Source organism: Melospiza georgiana, chromosome 1 (assembly GCF_028018845.1).
Source record: "Melospiza georgiana isolate bMelGeo1 chromosome 1, bMelGeo1.pri, whole genome shotgun sequence".
In the NCBI taxonomy this organism is placed as follows: Eukaryota; Metazoa; Chordata; class Aves; order Passeriformes; family Passerellidae; genus Melospiza; species Melospiza georgiana.
Genome location: NC_080430.1, coordinates 146432775 through 146453130, shown reverse-complemented (window position 1 = coordinate 146453130; position 20356 = coordinate 146432775). Strand labels below are relative to the sequence as shown.

The 20356-nt window shown below is 36.4% G+C and overlaps 1 protein-coding gene across 2 annotated transcripts in view; it reads left to right on the top strand.

Annotated features, from left to right (window-relative positions):
- LOC131092882 (dynein axonemal assembly factor 11-like) overlaps positions 1 to 20356 on the top strand; it is a 51968-nt gene that overhangs the window by 14532 nt on the left and 17080 nt on the right. The window contains exons 1-10 of one of the 2 annotated variants that reach the window (XM_058039839.1): positions 572 to 617; positions 4659 to 4826; positions 6852 to 6929; positions 8737 to 8909; positions 9892 to 10091; positions 11180 to 11371; positions 14125 to 14202; positions 16768 to 16833; positions 18477 to 18546; positions 19376 to 19471. In XM_058039839.1, coding sequence (XP_057895822.1) covers positions 608 to 617; positions 4659 to 4826; positions 6852 to 6929; positions 8737 to 8909; positions 9892 to 10091; positions 11180 to 11371; positions 14125 to 14202; positions 16768 to 16833; positions 18477 to 18546; positions 19376 to 19471 — 1131 coding nt within the window. In that variant the 5' untranslated portion in view covers positions 572 to 607. Of the gene's footprint in view, positions 1 to 571; positions 618 to 4658; positions 4827 to 6851; positions 6930 to 8736; positions 8910 to 9891; positions 10092 to 11179; positions 11372 to 14124; positions 14203 to 16767; positions 16834 to 18476; positions 18547 to 19375; positions 19472 to 20356 lie in introns of those variants that run through there. The other variant, XM_058039847.1, reaches the window with a different exon arrangement.

Here is a 20356-nt window from a genome sequence, read left to right as displayed (position 1 = left end):
TATGCAACAGGCTGTTGTTTTTAACGGTTAATCCTTTGTTAAAAGGGGTCCTTTTTCGGGCTTGTGCTGCCCAGAAAAAGGTACCCGGACATCCGTAACTCTTTGGTTCTACTGTCTCATATTGTCCTAATTCAAATTATTATTACTCTAATTGTATTACTATTTTTATAACCATTTTATTACTATTAAACTTTTAAATTTAAAAAAAGCCCAAGTGATTGGCGCTTTTCACAATGACTTACTTGGCAGCGTCAGATTAACGGGTGGACTTGGTGATCTTACAGGTCTTTTCCAACCTAAACTGTTCTACGATGCTAAAATTGTACAGGACTGTGAATCACTGGAACAGGCTGCTTTCACAAACAAAGGAAAACAAGCTTTCTGCCCAAAATGTGTGAGGCAAACTAGTTGACGGATACGCAGGAGGAGGACAGAAGTGTCACGCAAAGGACGAGACGCGAGATTTACGCCCGAGGAAAAGAACTCCCTGATCTCGGCCTGCCGAGGGAGGGCAGGGCCGGGATCCGCCTCAGCGCCGCCGCCCGGGGCCGTTGCTGTGGCAGCGCTGAGGCGCGGCCGGCAATGGCGGCGGTGCCTGAGGGCGGCCATGGTGCGCAGTGAGTGTCGGAGAGCGCCGCTTCCCTCCCCTCCCCGGGCCCGGCCCTCCTCCCCAGGACGGGCCCCGCGCCCTGCGCCCCTCCTTCGTGTCCGAGAAGGACACAAAGCTGGGGAAGGGGCTGGAGCACAAGTGTGATGAGGAGCTGAGCTGTGGGTGCTCAGCCTGGAGGTCAGGGGAGACCTCATGGCTCCCTACAACTCCCTGAAAGGAGGCTGTGGCCAGGGGGCTGCCGGCCTCTTCCCCCGTGTGACAGGATAAGAGATGGCCTCAAGTTGTGCCAGGGGAGGTCTAGCTTAGATGTTGGGAAAAATTTGTTCTCAAGCACTGGAACAGGCTGAGCGGGGAGCTGGTGGAGTCAGTAGGCCTGGAGTTATTTAAAACTCATGTAGATGTGACATTTAGGGACGTGGTTTCGTGGTGGATTTGGCAGTGCTGGGTTGTACTAGATGATCTTAAAGGTGTTTTCCAATCTAAACAGTTCTCTGGGTCGCATTCCCTCTCGCCACAGTTGCCTCCCTTCCCCACCATCCCCACAGTCCCCTACTCTCCTGCCTCCCTTGGATAATTGTCAGATTTTCCTCCTCCCTGGCCATAACCCCCGTTTTATCTCACCATGTGAAGCACAGGGGTTCCTTGTATCCCAGAGCAGCCCTGAGAGGGCCAGCAGTGGGGACTGGGGTGGCCCTGCTGGGGACCCCTCCTTGGATAGGATGGCATCTGTCAGATGTGGAAAAACCCCAAATAGAGATAAAACACTCTATACTGTTACTTATGAATTGGTCATCTTTTACAGGTACAGACCAAAAGACTGAGTGCTCACACCTTTTACCCATGAAAAAGGAGTTCCCTTCCTCTGTGATTTTTCCTGTAATCTGTTTTGATGGTATATTATCACTGGACTGCCAGTCCCATGCTGGGCTGACACAGTGCTTTGGACAGGAGCTCCTTCTCCCTGCAGGAAGCTGGCAGCTGCCCTCCTGGAGCAGGCACTGCCTGAAGGAGAATGACTTTATCTCCTGAACAGCACAGCATGAATTTGAGTCTAAAAGTTATGGTTGCATACTTCACTTTTCTGAAATGCAGCTTCCCCCACCATCTCCTGCTACACCTGCAGCTGTCCATCTGCTTATTCAATTAAATTTCTTTAATGTTATCCTTCATTTCTGCTTTGTTTTTTGAGTAAAACATGCAATTTTTGGAAGCCCAGGCTTTAGAACTTGAATTGAACTTCAAGATCTTGGCTTGATTGATGCCATCCCTCATTTCCTCCTGTGTTCATGGGAACCTGGGAGTAGCTGTGATCTCTCAGGTCACTGCTCCAGTCCCTATTACTGCACACAACACCAGAAAATCTGGTTAATGAACGTTTTATTGAGTTCAGCGTGTTTGTCAATGTCCTGGAGATGCTGTTATTTAAAATTTTATGTAATATTTGTTTTCTCTTGCAAGCTTGTTTCCCTCATTCCTCTTCAATGAACTAGATCTTACACAAAATGTCAAATATTCAGGCAGTTCCCTACAACAGGATGTCAAACTAGGTTTCTAAAGCTTCACTGTAGCTTCTATTGTGAAAGACTGTCTGCTTTGCAACTCATCTGTTAATGAAAGTGGACATTTTGCAGAATTGCTGCAAAAATAATTTCAATTTTCATCAGCAAATGGAAATTGGGCTGTAATTAAGCTTTCAGGAATAGTTTGTATGACTTTTTTTTCTATAAAGGGTATGGAGCATAATATTGCCACCTGTGAAAAATGCCAGTCACTTGTTTTTAAAATTTTTAAAGTTTAATAGTAATAAAATGGTTATAAAATTAGTAATATAATTAGAGTAATAATAATTTGGACAGTTTGGATTAGGACAATATGATACAATAGAGACAAAGAGTTACAGATGTCCAGGTACATTTTCTGGGCAAAATAAGCCTGAAAAAGGACACACATTAACGGAGGATTGACCCTTAAAAGCAATAGTCTGTTGCATATTCATACACCTCATGCATGGTGCATAAATTCCATTCAAACACAGGATTCTGTCTGGTCAGTGACACCTTCTTCCTCTGGATCCTGACGGCATCTCCAGGGCTGAGCAATGCAGGAAGAAGTTCGTTTCTTCGGATAATGGGGCAATAAATTCTTTTTCTCTTAAAGATTAAGGTGTCCTCCTGTGGCTGCTATCTCAGTGCGAGTTCTCTCTTTAGAAAAAGTATCTTACACACATAGTTTCTATTTTAACATTATGTTATAACCTAAACCTATATTTAACACACTACTGAAGAAAATTAATACAGGATTACTCTCTAACATAACACATATAATGTTCATTTTAATATTTGTGAAAAGCCAATCATAAAATATGCATTTTTCACACCACCAGTGTGTATGTATGCAGACTGGGGAGTATTGTTTTCCTGCTCAAAATGACCTGGTAATAGTGCCACTGAAAAATCTGCAGCCAAACACAGTAGTAAGCAGACTTTTTTTTTCTTTCAATTTCCAGCAGATTTGCCAAGTAACTTAATAGAAATGTCAGTGTTTTTTCATATTTACTGTGAAGACTGAAGTATTTAGTCATGATTATTGACTTTTTTTTTCTCTTTTCTCTGTTACTTTAATCAAGTTCAAGGGAAGGGAAGATGATTGTTCAGATGCAATAAACCTGCTTAATGTGGCTAAAAGAGACAAAGACACCTTTCCCAAAATGATTTATGTGCAGATAGGTTCCCCCTTCAACCAATATCTGTATCTCCACATTTAATTCTGTAAATTTATTCTGTCAGGTGAAACTCTTTTGAGCAGAAGGGAGATTTAAGCCTGGACATTTATAAATAATAGAATATAAATATAACCAGTTTCACCCTTTCCTGAATTCTGCAGATAGAGGAGCTGTACAGACACATGAGAGTTTGGGCTGTATTGGTACATAGTTTGCTGGTCAATGGGAATGTGTGCAGCCATTCCAGGACCTCTAATAAAGCTGGATGATTTCACAAAACCTCCCTGAGACAAAGAAATAAAGAGTACTTTTAATTAATGCATGGTAGAAAATTTGTTTTCACAGATCGTTATATATTTTTTCTTTTTCCTTGCTGTTCTTCAGATCCTTTTTGTAAGGCTTTTTTGTCTTTTTTTTTCAGCATTAAAAATAATGAAAATACCTGTGCTAACTTGATAAAACCCTGTGGTTTTCCTCAGGACTTCACTATAGCCCTGTGCTTGTCAAGGAGAGGAAGATGCTGGCACTTTTTGGTGCTGGAAACAAAGTTCTGTTATCTAGCTCAGGAGTGAGCACTGGTTCTTGTAGGATTTCTTTACCTTCATGATACAGAGCCTTTTCACTGTTTGAGAGACTGCCTGGCATTAAATATTGCAACATGATAACTGAACCCAGGGCTCTGGTGCTTTTAGCCACTGAAACTCCTCTGCTGGCTCTGATGAGCTGGTAGTGCCTAAGTACCAGGTATACATTTCATTCTAACATAAACATTTATAAACATGAGTTAGCTATGGAATAAAAAATATCTGCCCATTTTCAGCATTTATCCTGCTAATTTCTGTGCACCCTGTGCTGCTGCAAGAATATGATGACACACTGTGGTTTGCTTCCCCCCCACCCCCTGCTGCTGTCTGGGATGTGAACATCTGGCATCTGGAAATAAAACAGCATAAAACACTCCACTACTTGTCTACATGAATCAATCTGCAACCCAAGCTATGCTGAAAATAGTGGCTGCTGGGTTAATTTCTGCAAGGGTTGTATGACATTCTTATGGAAGACTCAGCAGTTTTCAAATGGATCTTTCCAAATGTTGCAGGTGACGTGATTGTGTTTCACAAAAGATGTTTACTGTGGCAGAGTGGGTCAAAGCTATCTAGTACTTGATATCTTGATATCATTTCTGCCAGATTTTATTTTTGTTGTCATTCCTACTGGGCTATTTGGTATGGTGGAACAAAATATTTTAATGATTTTATAATTTGCTCATAAGTCAGATGGCAGAAAATGATTAAAGGGAAATATGACATCCAATGTTTCTTTCAGTCACTGAAGATCTCGTTAGAAGACGTGCAGAGCATAACAACTGTGAAATTTTTTCACTGGAAGAAATCTCTTTGCATCAGCAGGAAATAGAAAAGCTAGAGCATCTTGACAAATGGTGTCGAGATTTAAAAATTCTCTATCTTCAAAATAACCTAATTCCAAAAATTGGTAAGTCTGTTGTCAGTATGGTTCTTTTAAAATGTATTCACATGCATAATTTTGAAATCAGAAAAAAAAATATCCTGCTATACTTAAGGGAATGTGCTCCTATCAAGAGTTCCTTTCCTGGTTTCTTTGTTGAATTTATAAGAAGGTCAGAAATTTTTAAGGGAAATTTAAAATTAAAAATATACTACTGAGATACAAGTCAGTAGCATATGAGTATGAAACACCTTTCATGGATTTAAATTTCAAAAGTCAGGATATAGTTTAAATATCCCATCTTGTGGCAGAGAGTCAAAGAGTTTACCATATACCATGGGCTGTGATACCACAGAATTAGCTCTTTGAGGCTCTTTTCAAAATTTCGTTTTCATGCAAATCATATTTTTTGTTAACATTGAAATAATTTTTATTCAGATAAAATACTTTCTTGTGTGCTTGAACCAAACTTTCTGCAACAAAGTCTTAATGGTCTTCCTGCACCACAGAACAAGATATAATTTCATACCTTGGTTTTTTTCCATATTGGAAGATGTGGCATCAAGCCTTGGGCTGGAAAAGCTTAGATTCTACACATACTGTCTAGATGAACAATGAAAAGTTGGAAGTGGTCAGAAATATGTTAGAATATCTCTTAGAAGTTCCTCAAGAGGAAAACAAAAATCCTAAGGTTTTAGGAGGAAGTTCCGTGCTCAGAAATTGTAGGCAAATCCTTTAAGTTTTCTCAAGGGACTCATCAGGAAATTCTATCTCTAAAGTGAGAGATTTAGAATTTTCTAAAGTGGAGGAATCTTTTCCCAGAGAAAACCAGTTTTTTAAGCTGCTTTGTGCTTCCTTGCCCCATCAAAAGAAGGACTAAAATAAGTTGGTCTTCTCTCTGTTAATGAGTTCTTAATAAGGCACAAGATCTAATCTTGTGGTTTTTCTGTCAACACTCAGGCCTCCTTCAGGTTAGCACAGGATACCACATTCGGACTGTTGCTTTTTGAACCCAAAATTTTTTCAGCAGTTTCATTTTTGAGACTAGCAATTTCATTTTTGAGCAGTTTTTTTGTTACCATAATCTAACTGTAGGAGTTGAAAGAGTATGCAACTTGCTGATTCATATATTCTTGTATAACATGACAGCTTTCTGAGGTAATACCTTAATAACAAATGCAAAATAAAAAACAACCCCAAATCAAAAAACAACCAAAACAAGCCGCACCAAGCCCTCCCCACACTATAGTGGTGACCAAAATAATTGTCAACAGGGGCTGTGTTGCAAAGTATTGAAGTTGAGGAGTTTTTCTTCCCGCTGGATACCAGCAACTCCTTTCAGAGGACACAGCAGTTCCAAGCACTCTTCTGAATATCACAGAGAAATGGTTTATATTGGCTCTGTTGGGCTGTGTCTTTTCTCTTCTTAAAGCAACCCTTGATGCAGCTCTCAAGATCAGCCTTGCCTCATGAGCAGGCAGGGGCTTCTCAGGCATCCCCTGTGAGTGTGAGTGGTGCCACTGCCTTCAACACAGCTCTCACATCTTACAGAGATACAGAAATGTTCATTTCATTACAGAAATATTGCAAAAACAAACATCCAAACTAAGCTGCACAAGTTCTTGCTGAGAAATTGATGTCATGGTTTGTTTGTGAGTTAGGTAGAAAATACTTCTCTAAGTTCTTAGTAAACTGTGGTAGGATTCATGTCACTGAATTTGTAGATATCTCACATTTCCCAAGATGGAATGTATCACTATGCTTTTTCAGCCATTCCTCTTGAATTAGATATGTGTGTTTTATGGATTTGTGATAAAAATGTGTTTATAACTTTCCTTGTTTCTTTTTTGCTTTTTTATTTTGTTTTTTTTCAGAAAACTTTTTTGTTTGGTCTTTTTATTAACATTAAAATAGTAATGTCCAGTAATGTGGTACATATTCTGATTTGTCCTTTGCTGTTTTTCTGCTTCATTGTTGCTTTAAGGTAAGCAGGTGAAATCATCATACTTTCCAGGGCTGAAAACTGAAATAATCATCTATGTTTTGTTACAGAAAATGTGAGCAAACTAAAGAAGCTGGAATATTTGAATGTAGCTTTGAACAACATTGAAAGAATTGAAAATCTGGAAGGTCAGATTTTGAAAAAAGCCATTTTGCCTTTTCATATTAAAACAATGAATTTGTGACTTGGTGTAAAAGAGGGTGGAAGCCATTAAGTGTGCCCACCTGTGGGGGTATTTTGTGGATGTGTAGAGGATCCTTGGGTGCAGGGTTTCAGTAAGTTCTTCCTTAGAGCAAGCATTTCCTACTGCTGAATTTTTCTCTTTGAACTTTCCTAAATGTCTCTGGGTCACGTTTCATCTTCAGGAATCAAATGTCACACACAAGAAGGTTCTGTGCTCAGCACAGGTTTCATTGAGGTTCTGAGTTTTTCTAAAAGAGGTTTTTACAGGATTTTTTTCTCTTTCATTGCTTGAAATCCTGTCTGTTTTATCTCTGTTTAATCCTTTATCCTGTCACTTTTGCACATTTCATGTGCAAAATATGGCACTTTCCAAGATTAAAATCTAAGACTTGGAGCAACCCATAAACACATTCCATATTACTTGAATAATTTATGACTTGATTGTTTTCTGTTTCTCAGTTCTGATTAGGCCAGTTGCTGAATCTTTAATATATCCACCTTGACAAAGGAACAGTTGAAAAAAACCAAAACAAACAAACTGGTTGGTTGGTTATTTGTATGTGTGTGTGTTTTGGTTTTGTTTTGTTTTTTCTTTTGTTGGTTTAGTTGGGTACTTGGTTGGTTTACTTTGTGATTTTAAGTGTGCAAGCTGATTCAAGGGGATGGCTTAAATAAGAAACAAGCAAATAGACTAAACACAAATTTGAAAATAGTGAAGAAGTAGGTAGTGTGGTGCATATTTGGGAATTTGCTGAGAAAGTTGCATTTCTTTATGTGCCACTAAATTTTAAACTCAGCTATCAGGCTGTATTATTTATTACTGTGATTTGTCATTTACTTAGGAGTTACAACCTTTGGGATTGCCCCTTGCATAAATTTGGGTTCTTTAAATCCCCTAATAAATTGTTCCATGTTGTTTACTCTCTTACAGCCCAACTGTGCATAAAACTGAGCAGATAGACCAGGAAAGGAAAGTGATTACAGTGATGTGAATCAAAGTTGAGCTTACTCTCAGCTAAAGTTTTTACTCTTAGAGTCAAGTTTATGATTCATGGACACATTATGATAACAGGAAAAGCTAATAAATTTAAAAATCAGATTTTCCAGAGCATCTTGTTATCTAATTTATAGTTTCTGTTTGTAATGAATTGTTTTATACAAACACTTTCTCACCAGTTTTTGCAATTTAACCAATGATAAAGTGTTTACAATGACAGCTGAGTCCACACAGTGAAAAATATAACTTGCAGTGAGTTTTTGGGAAGTTTTATCTTTGTACTTGAATAATATTACCAGAGATTAACCATACTCAGAACTGAAACTCATAATTGATTCTGCTGTCTTTAAGCAATTGGATTGGATTTTAGCCATATGATTGAAACTTAGCTGAGAAGGGGTATCATGGCAATCAGACTGTTAAAAAGGAAATCCAGCTTATCTGAAAATTAAATATTTAATAGCTCATCCATGAATGTCCACAAAGTTTTGATACTGATAAAGCCAATAATGTTACGGTATTTTGTATTTTATTGAGTTTGTTTTATTCCTGTAAATATTGTAAGCTCATAACTTCAGCTGTGAGTCACTCTCACTCAGAAAGAGTCTTGGAAAAGATGAGTTTTGATAGAATGAAATCAGTTTACAGAACACAAATGGAGACAGTTTTATATCCAGCTGTGTCCACGTGTGTGTATGTATATCATGTGTACAGTTATGTTATGGACAAATTGAATTAAGGCTTCTTTCAAACAGGCTGTGAAGAATTGAAGAAACTTGACCTGACAGCAAATTTCATTGGTGAACTCTCCAGCATTGAATCCCTAAAATGCAATATTCATCTGAAGGAGTTGTTTCTAATGGGTAACCCATGTACTGAATTTGAAGGTTATAGACAATTTGTAGTGGCAACTCTTCAGCAATTAAAAGTAAGATTTTAAAACTTAAATTCAAATAAAACATGAGTGCTGTTGACTGAACATACTTGGCCTAAACAAAAAAAAAACCCTGTACTTGGAAAGCTAATAGACTTTTTCTTAATGTTCACAGGAAATTAAATTATATTCCAAAGAAGAAATTACTACAATAAATAATATGATAATAATTGGTTCCATTCTGATGGAACCACAATTATTCATTAACTTTTCTGTCATCTTTATTGGAGATTCTTAAACAAAAGTTTTTCAGTTTTTTTTTTTTTTTCAAATAAATGTGTTTTACAGTTCTGGCAGTTTTTTCCTCATGGTTGTTATATACAATGTATTTTTAAATTATTAGCATGATTGCAGAGAGTTAGTGGGTTGTTGGTACCATTCCAGCAATATGTACTAAACCTGAGTGTGAGACAGAAAAAAATACAAATTGGTGTAAAACTGCACTACATGGCATTGGCTGGAATTAGACACTGAGATTGTGGTTTTGTGCTGTGACTGAGCTGATGTAATGATTTCCTGCCAATGAAGCAGTCTCAGGCCTGAAAGATGTTCTCACAATTTTCCTCAGAGAAGCACAGGCACTGCTTAACTTATTAAGAGTAGATTCAACTTTGTCAGTTGGCAGCAAGCTTAGACATCAAAAGAAATCATTTTGGGTTGAATCAAAATCAGACAAAGACCAGAAATGGCTGAAGGGAATCTCTACTGTATAGTCTAGTAAGACTAATTAAAATTCCTGGAAAATGCTAAATGCAGATCTTAGAAACACAAAACCATTTTCAGATCTGAATAGAAAGTAATTGTTAATTTTTTGTAATAAAGTATAATCACATAGTGCTTTTGATATGTGAAAGATGCATTTCTAATTATAGACAGAACTTAATTATCCAAATTAAACTACAATTGAATGATTTATTGATTTGAATATATTTATACTTTCTCACATATTTATATTGACTTTTTCTCCTTTGGGAAGTATTTGGATAGTAAAGAAATAGAACGTTCAGAGAGAATTAAAGCCCTTCAAGACTATCCAGAAGTGCAGTGGAAAATCAGAGAACAGGAAGCAGCTTACTTTCTCAAAAGGGCCAGAGAAAAGGAAGAGGCTCAAAGAAGGATGCAAGAAAAAAAGGATGAGAAACAGAAACAGATGGACTCTAAGCTTGGATGTGACAGGTAACAGTGAACAACCACAGTTTGTGAGTAAACATTATTCTTTCTTTATTCACAAGTTTGGCTTTTTCCATTAAAGAATTTATATAATTCCACTTAAATATTTTTGTTCATCGTTATTGTTGATTCAAGCAGAGTTATTTCTCCTCATGCATGTTACCTCTAATGAAAAATATAATTAGTTACAAACATAATTTATTATTGACCTGCAGACACAGTTCAATAGAATTTTTTCTCCCAAAACTCCAAGCTAAGTTGTCTGGGTGCCAAAGTAGTGTAATTAATAGTTTCTTTCAGGAGAACAGCTGGAAATTGTTGTTTAAGGTAAAGCAGAGGTTCCAGGGAAAGCAGCTGTTCATCTATAATTGCTTTTGCCTTAGCATCATCTTCAGCATCTGAGGGCTGAAGTGGAATATTCCAGGCCTTTGGTGTTGGTTTTCCCATTTCTGCCATTTCATGTCACTGACATTACCTAGGCAGCAGCAGGATTTTTGTCTGGTGTCATCTTCTATTGCACTTGCTGCCCATTTTATTTTTAATCCCATAGAAACTGTTCCATGAAGCTGCCTGCAGAAATTTGTCCTCGTAGATCACACCTGTATCATAAATTTAGTTGTCTCTCTCTATTGATAGAGATTTATAGAAGCTTACAGCTAGGGAGAAAAAATTATTCAGGTGTTAAGATTGCATTTGAGGAGATGCTCATTGCTACCATATAAATTTCTAATCTAATGGTGGGAATTCTTAAACAACACATGGAATGAAGGTTTTTTCTCACCTGAAAGTTGTGAGGGTATCTGAAAATTCTTTTCTGAAATTAAATCTGTTGAACTATCTCTCAGGGTTTTCAGGGGATTAGGTACAGCCATACTATCACTTCATAGTCAGGTAAATAAAAAACATTTTGTCAAAATGTGCTTTGTTCATTGACAAAAGAAGCAGAGCAGAGAATGTTCTCCAAATATATAAGATACCAATCTTGATAGGAATTGTACAGTTATTATTGGGTTAAAAAATATTATTGCAGTAATTTATTACCAAGTTACTTTTCCTTCACTTCATTGGGGTAATATTTCAGTGATCTTGTGTAGCCCAGACTCCCCACAGGAAAAACCCAATCGGGCAGAAGCAGATGGAGAACAAGAAAGATGCAGAACTGTTGAAAATGATGATGATGATGAAGACAGAAAATTTTGGGAGGAGCCTACACCATACACTCCAGAATCTAGATTAGAAACTCACAGGTACATGGAAGAAAAACGGAGAGCTAAAGACAATGCAAGGTACTTCTTTGTTTTAATATCTTGATGAATTGGAGGAGAAATTTTCAGAGGTGCAGAGAGCAGGCAGATGATTGCCTGACATTAAATATTACTGAGAACTGACAACTTTAATGCCTGTTGATTGTTAAAATAGGCTTATACAGTCTAAACTAAATATTCAGATTGTTGATTTTGTTTTCTTTCATTTTCTAAACTTCATTTTGTACTCCTTATTTTATTTTTCCTCAGAGTTTTTAAATATAGTTTTTTTTCAACTCATTTTTATGCAGTTTAGAAGTTCCACTTTTCTGTCAGTTAACTGTTTTGTGTAGTTCAACATTTAACTTTCTGCTAAAAACATTTATCCATACTGCAGATTGCATTATGTAATGCAGGCCAGGCTACAAGTTTTTTGCCCAAGTGGCATTTCAGGCACTTTTTCCATGTAACTGATAAATTTTTTCTCATACTTTATCAAAGATATTTGTCACAAGTCATAAGATTCTTTTATCTGTGCTATTTGACATGGTGAATCTGAAGAAGTCTGGTCCCTGAAAAGCCTTTAAAACTTCATAAATTTGTTCCTTGTTTTGCTGAACATGCAAAATATATGCAGATACTAGCAAAACCCCCAGTATTTTATTGCTTCTGGCTTATCAGTTCCACAGACATTGCAAACAGTGTCTTGTTGTTTACAGTGTCTTTTTCTTTTTTTTTTTTCTCTCTCTCTTCTACTTATATGACATACTTTGTGCTGGAGATTTTTTTAGCTGTTCTTTTTAAGGACTTGCTTTTTAAAATTTTTGTCAAGGCTAAGTATTGAAAAAGTCAGTCCTAGGGAATTCTCCAGGAAATCTGGAAATGTGCATAACTTGTTGTTATTATTAATTCAAGTTCTAGCACTTTCCTGGAAGAACTTCTGTGAAACTCAGTTTCTAACCAGTTTGAGTTTTGCTGTGTTTGGAAATACCTTGCTCTAGTCAAAAGCAAATGTGTTCCAAATGCTTCCCTCTAAAAATTCAAGGACAGTCCAAACAGTGTTATAATAAAGATATAATAATTAATTTCTGAATTTTTCTGAATTCCCAATGCATTTGAAAGAGTTAAAAAATCGTTTTAGGGTTAATTTGATTTGGTGTTGAGAAAGTTTCACAGCATCACCGTAAAATGGTTCACATGAATAGACAATTTCATCTGGGAACAGATTGGTAAGAGCTAACAGCTGGTAGGATATAATTTGTGAGGTGTTTCTGAGAACATCCTTTGAACAGTGGTGGTTCATTCACTTTGCTTTTACGTGTCAAATCTAGGAATTCAGGTGTGGAGACTGGCAGCCCACAAATCCCACACAAAAGCTGATTTATGTTATAGAATATAACATATGTTATAGAATATAGAATATGTTATAGAATATAACATAAATCCAAGTTTAACACTTGGATAATTGTCTTTCTTAAACAGAAATTGGTTTTATGTAGTTGTTCCAGTAGGTCCATTTAAGTGTTCTTACTTCTTTTTCAAATCTCTTGTATTTATAGACCAAATCTATTTTTATGGGGGTTTTTTCCCCAAGGTGTTCTAAATCTATAATATTTTATATCTATCATTAGTGATTTACCTTTAACATGCTCTTAATCTTGAATTTATCATAAGAAATAGGTTCAGGAACAGAAAAGAAGCAATGCATTGTTGTTGGGCTTTTTTTGAGAAATGTTTTCCCTTTTAATATGGTGACTAATGTGGTCATACCCACTATATTGACCAGCTGAAGAGTGGATTAATGCAATGTGACAGTGCTATATTTTTAAAGAAAACTCCATATTTTTACTTAGGTGTGAGCAGAATTTTCTTTTTCATGTTACTAAGGTTCCTTGCTCTTCCTTCCCATGCTCATAATTTAAGCATTTACACAGGAAAATACCAGTATTACAAGTATCAATATATTAATACCACTATTACAAGTCTTAATATTCTTACTGTGATCTACTTTGGGCAGATAAATTTATCATAGCTGGTTTATTGTACTAAATGAAAGTCAGTTTCGTTTAATTGCTCATAGCTGGAAATGGATAGTGAATATTAAAATAACAAATCAGTACATCATCAATAAATCAGGAATATGTATTGCATTTTTTGAAAAAAGAACACAACCAAAAATGTAATATATGCATAAACAAATAATCTATATGTCTGCCCTTTGGTCCTACTGTATCCTATTGGATGCTGCTTTTAATCTTTTGACCATTAAAATTCCTTTTGCTAGAGCAAAATTAGTGATTGAGGGACAGATGCTGTTTGAAGGCAGGCCAGGCATTTTTTCAGTGGGAGTAATCAAGTGAGCATGAATAAAACTCTTTAGAATTGCTTGCCCATACATCAAACCAGTTATCAGTGGCAACACCTCATGATGAGTTTGACCATTCCTAACTAGGAAAAAGTCCCATTTCATACATTTAAGCCATCCATGGTTTTCTTGTGGTATACCAGATAATTTGATATATTTCTGTTTGATAAGGACATGGTGATATGCAGAAGAAGTCACTGTCCATGTAAGTTGTGACATTATAAATTATTTGCTCATCTTTAGATGATGTTCTTAATGTGCAATTGGATTCATCATGCAATCTGTTTTGTTCTGATCTAAATTGTAGCCTTAAATCCAGTACCAGCTAATTCTTATGTCTTGCCATCCTCTTCTTTATTTTTGCTACTTTACATAATAATGCAACTTTTTAATGATTAACCATAAACAATTTTTCTTTCTGCTTGTTAAGGGAATCAAAAAAGAGAGAGAAGACTGCTTGGACATTGGTCACTGCAGAAGGAAAAGTTCTGAATGTGAATGTGCCTAAGTATGTAAGGTTAAGAGGTTAAGCAGTCTAATCTCTCTGTAGTTGATTTGGGCAGCTATTTCAATATATGTGACAATCCAAAAATAAGAGGGCTGAGAAATTCTTGTTGCAGTATTATATTCCTTGTGGGAAAAGTGGATTCTGAATTTATATTCTGATGCTGGAAGAAGAATCAGTTGTCATTGCGTTAAGTGTTGAGGATTGTTTAATTTAACAACTTTCTCTTTAAAGAGTGAAGAACTTGTTTTCTGTAAAATATATAAGATATTTTAGTCTTTTCCCTTCTATAGTAAGGCTCTTTCTTGGAGCATCTTGCTAATAGTGTAAAAAGTTTAACTGTTGAAGATAAATGAGTATGACAAGTCACTTTAAATGTGAAAAGATACATCCCAGTAATATTTCTGGACAAAATCATCCTGTCCTCTGATGGCAGGTGTAAGGATAATCAGCTTCTGGCAAGGGGCCCTGTGGCCCTGAGTGGGGTCTCCAGCAACAGAGGATGGAGATACAGAGGAGTGTCTTGTGTTTTACCATTGACAAAGGCACTTGGATTTTCAGGTGTTTTGGAATGAGTTTCCAGGGATATCAGCCATTGATTTTACTTGAACCAAACCTTCATTTTCTAAGGGAAAGCAGGGAACTGAGTGCAAATATTTTTTCCTTATAAACAGCTTCCCATAGGGTCTCCTGCAGCAGAGTGGGATGAGAAAGTGGCCACTGACCTCTGCAAAACCAAATTTATGAACATGCTTATCATTAGCATGAATACTGCTTTCTAAATCTTGTAAATTCAGAAATCCTTGCAAATTCAAGAAATTATATGCAGTGCACATTTTTCAGTAGAACAGAGAGAATTAAAGGCAGTGCAAGAGTTTAGTGTCATGTAGAGCCATGTTTAGTCTGTCTGTACCAGGAGATACTTTCCATTGTATTGATGTACTTTTTCCAGTAAAAATGTATTGACTAAAAAAAAATATTTGTATCATTTTCTAATCCAAAAAGACAAGCCTAAAATAATTTAAGTCTTGTTTTAATATAAGTTGCTCATGCCTCTAAAAAGCAGGGACATTTAGACCCAATCTCTGGCTGTCTTTTTTAGAAGAAACAGAGTTCACTGTTAGTAGCATCCCTGTTTGTGTCACCCGAGTTTTCTGAATTTAGTCTGTGGATGTGCCCACGTAAAGCCAGACCAATGACATTTTTTGTCATGACTTCAACAAGAATGTCACAGCTGTTCAGTGCAATCTGGCAGTGTATTGGAGAGACATAAAGAAAGAGATACAAGTAAGCAGATGGTGTTCTCCAAAGTTTTTGCTTCAATGTGGAAGTCTCATGTCCATAAAAATGTCCAAATGTCTCTGATGTTCTTTTGGAAAGTTAGCAAGAGGAATGGCTGCTTGCTGCTGAGGACAGACTGTTTCTGTACTTCAGTTCTAATTAAGATTCCTCCTGGAAAATTTTATAATTCTGTCCTCTTGTTCACCCTTCATGTTTTAGTGGATTCTCAAGATCATTGATGCAGTAAGACAGGAAATAAAACTCTTTTGTATTCTTTGCACTTTTCCAATAAAAAGTACTCGTAAACTACAATCTGTAAACTTTCTTGCAAATGGACTGTGCCAGAATATAGGAGAGCAAAGAGTGAAAAGCATATCTGGCAAATATTTTTATTGCTGAAAAAAATTATCATCTAATCTGTTAACATTTGGGCATCTTTCCATTACCTGAACCCATCTTATCTAAGTCTTTTAATGTCACTGAAATAGCCCAGATAATTATATAAAGCAAAATCCCTTCATATAATACTAATAACTAATTTATCAAAAGCTTCTATTTTGTAGGTAATTTCATTCTTTTTTCCCTCTGCTTTCATGCATGGGAAATGTTTGAGCATATGAGCAGAACTTGTAAGTCTAGACTAGATCTCCTTACAGTTGTAATAATAGATGGCATCAATTTATAACTTATAAGGTTCAGTCCCAATTTTAAGAACACAGCCAGCAAATCACAAAAATACAGCTAATACAATCTACAGGCTCATTTTCAGCAAATATAAAGCTTATAGAATCAAGGATATTATGCAGATCATGTTTTACTCTGGAAATACACAGACAGATTTTTATACTTGGGACAAATTAATTACTATGAAAAAAGTGCATGTCTTTTGAACATACAATAAGGTTAGAATTACAAAGATCTGTGTTTTTCATGCATTTTGGAACTGGTTTTTTCTGTGAAGATGTAATAGAGCAGACAGGTTTCACCAGCAGATGTCTCTCGTTCTGCATTATCAAAATAAGCTTAATTTTAACCGACCTTCAGCAGAGGATTTTTTTCTCTTTCTTGTGGTTTGAGTAGGGAGAACAGAAAATAAAAATCAGAATGACCTTGGCTCAAATGCCAGTACTGGAGCAAATGGCAACTGTTTCTAAATTATCACATGACATATTGTCTAAATGGTGTTTGTATTCATCTAAAATTGCTGACATTTGAACTATGCTGTAATGTTTGCTTATTCACTCCAGCAGTATTTATCCTGGAGCTGTTTCTTTTCATTGTCTTTAGGCTTCATTTCTCTCTGAAAGATGATGAAGAAAACAACCAGATCATCTTGGATCTTGCTGTTTACAGGTCAGATCTTTTTTCCCAATAATTTTTGCCACTCATAAGATGTAATACACAGTTTTTCAATTATAGTGCTCTCTGTAATGGGGACTTTTCAAGAAGAAAACAAATAATGTAGTGGATAGTGGAACCAATCTCAAAACCTGGAAGGAAGTAAAGCTGAATAAGCCAAAGGCCCTTCAGACTGTTCTGTTAATCCTGAATGGACACTGTGTCTAATAATCCTTTTGGGAGCTGATGTTTTTCTGCAGCCCACAGGCAGGTGTCTTCCACACCTGTTCTCTTATACATATGTAAAATCTTTTCCATTCTTCCTTTGCAGATAAGGGCTCTAGGGAGTGGGGTTTTTGCTCATGCTTGGGCCCTAGAAGTGCTTCATTACTGTTCATGTGCTTCTAGTTAAATTCTTCTTCTCCCTGAGACAGACTGAGTAGGGTAGACTTGCCTTATTTTCCTTGATTAGTGAGGAGAGTCCATGGCTCATGCCTATTCTTGAAATGTACTAGAGCATTGCTTGGAAGAAATTTGGTTGAGTCAGGCAAAATCTGACGAGGAGGTAGTACATACACTGCTAAGCATTTCAATGACCTTTTCCATTCTTCAGGAAGGGGCTGGAAACCCAAAAGTTTATCTGTCCATAATAGAAACTTGTTACATAAAACTTGTACTAGTTTTATAGCACAAAAATATTATTCATGCCAGGTGTGCTTCCCTTGAAAGTCATTAATTTCCCTCAAAAGAGGTTTGCTCTATGTTTCTGACTTACAAGATACAGATCTTTTTCTGGAACCTCAGAAAATCTGTTCAGGTTCAATAAACTGCTGGATGTACTACAGAATCGCAGAATCATTTAGGTTGGAAAACACCTTCAAGGTCATTAAGTCCAGCCTTTGACTCATCATGACTTAGCCAACTACCCCACAGCACTAAGTGCCATGTACAGTCATTTCTTGAACACTTTGGGACCCTGGGTAGTCCAGATTTTAATAATCTGTGCTCACCTGTAAGAAATGCAGACTAAAATATTTGAAAAATTCACCTGTTAAGTAATGTTGTAAAAGAAAAGAAATGGGAAATACATGCTTGTGCATTCCCATGAGTCACATCAGGTGTCACATAGGGAAGAGCAGATATAAAACTGGAGCTTTTACAGGCCACAAATTTTGTTTGAAAGATTTAAAATTACTGTGTTTTCTGGGAGTAGAAAGTATATCTGTTCATTGTTTTCCAGCAAGTTCTGTACAAAAAAGGAGAATTTTTTGGGGAATCTGTTATAATTTTAGTAGTAAAACCTTCAGAAGGAAAAGTAGCAAATTATTTTCACAATTTAAAATATCATGTAGATTAATTTCATATTAATGTAGAACACTATACTAAGAGATGAAAGATGTTTTTGTTTTCTTCAAGGATTTTGAATTCTTTTAGTTATATAATAGCTGATGTCATGGACTTGATAGAATTTAGACATTATTATAAGTGACATTCACAAGAAGATCATGGGGTGTTTTCCCCCAGAACTTTAAATCCTAATAGTATTTTGGAGAATTTAATAACTGAAATTTAAGCCTGTGCTTTAGAAACTGTGACATTTTGAAAGAGCTATGTGGTCTATTGTAGATTGATTCATTTATTTCTATTTCATTTTGAAGACATTTGGACACTTCTTTACTTGATGTTGATGTGCAGCCAACTTACGTCCGAGTACTGGTGAAGGGAAAGGTTTGTGATTTCTTATACATTCATTTTTAAATCAAGAGTTAATGTTTGCCATAGTTATTCAGTGGACTCTGGATCTGACTTCTCTAAGTTACCAATCATTTGCATCTATGCAGAGAGAATGTTCTTTCAATACCAGCATTATTTTGAAACACACATAAACTGTGGAAGTCCTAACCAGAAGATGTACAAAGCCTGAAATAAAATTTCACTTTCCTTCTCTCCTCTGTTCTTATTCTCCCCACACAGTGTACCATAATTCACTTTAGAAGAGAGCTTCCTAGTTGCCCTAGGCTGGAACTTAGCAATTTCACAATCTGGAATTTATAGCTGACAGAAACCAATGGATGTATATTTTGGAAGGGCATTTAAAATGTCATTCCAGTTTTCTCTCTTCTTGGTGGTTTTAATTTTATCATCATTTTAGAAAAAAAATTCCAAGTACTTCCACAGTAAACCAAAATCCCTATTTTTAACTGAGCCAACTGCATAAACAAAACTTGAGAATTGATTTATGTTGAAATAGACTGGATAATCTTTCTCATTTAATTGCTAATATAAGTCTAGCATCATTTGTAACCTTCTTTAGAAATGCCACTTCAGGAATGGCAGCAGTTCAGGAACATACATCTGACTCTACTTGTAAGCAAAAGGTATTTAGCATAATTTATTAGGTTCAGTAATACCATACATAAAGTGAAAGCATTTACACCTGCAGTGTCCTTAAACTCAAAGGACGTGATAGTGGTGGCTTTGTATTTGTTTGGTCCATATAAAAGAAAGAAAAAAAATATTTTAGCATTATATACTTTAATTCCATTTTGTTTGGTAGCCTTTTCAGCTTGTGCTCCCTGAGGAAGTGAAGCCAGACAGCAGCTGTGCTAAAAGATCACAAACAACTGGCCATTTAGTTGTCACCATGCCAAAGGTATGTAAAACAGGAGACATCACACAAAGGTCCTTAAATGTGGTGAGTACTTTGGGAATGTCTCTGAGTTACAGGTAACATCTGGCTTGATAAAGATATGCAGTCTTGCCTTTCACATCAGGGCATATTTCCCAAGAAAAGGAACATTGCATAAAGACAATTTAATTGCAGAGCCAAGCCTTAGTATTTAAAATCCCTCTAAAGGAGCATAATGAAAATCAGTATTAATAGAAATTCGTATTTCCTTTACTTTAAACAAGATCAGCTTTTTATGTGCTAAAAGAGACTATGCAAAACATGCAGTATTATGCAAATGTCTAAGAAGGTAGAGTTTTTTAAATAATGAAAATAAATACATACCTACTTTCTTTTTTCCACTTCTGAAATAAGAAAAAATCAGTTTATCAAAATTTGTGTGACACACATGTGTATGAAGGTTACATATTTGTCCAAATAAAAGGATGATGCACTACTGTCATTTCTCATGTGTTTGGAAAAAGACTTGCTTTATGAATGAAGAGATCATTTTCCCTTCATGCTCTGCCTGGCTGGAAAGGATCCTGTGACCAGCTGTACAAACTACTGTGACCATAGAGCAGGAAGGTTGTGGCAGCATGGTGTTTCAACTGAAACTGCTTGGAGCAGACAGGGAGCTGGAAGTTCTGGGGAGGTGGAGTTCCAGAGATGAGAATGGATTGTATGGTGGGGTTCTGGATGCTGAGGGAGAAGTTAATCAACTTCAGCATCTTCTGCTGTTGCCTTGGGAGCATTGGGTTGCTTTTAAGGCCTCTGTAGGACATCTTGTACTTCTGGCTTCTGGAATATGGTAATCCTGCCCAGGGATAGTTACAGTGAAAAAACAATCTCTTGGTGCTCTAGCTCTTC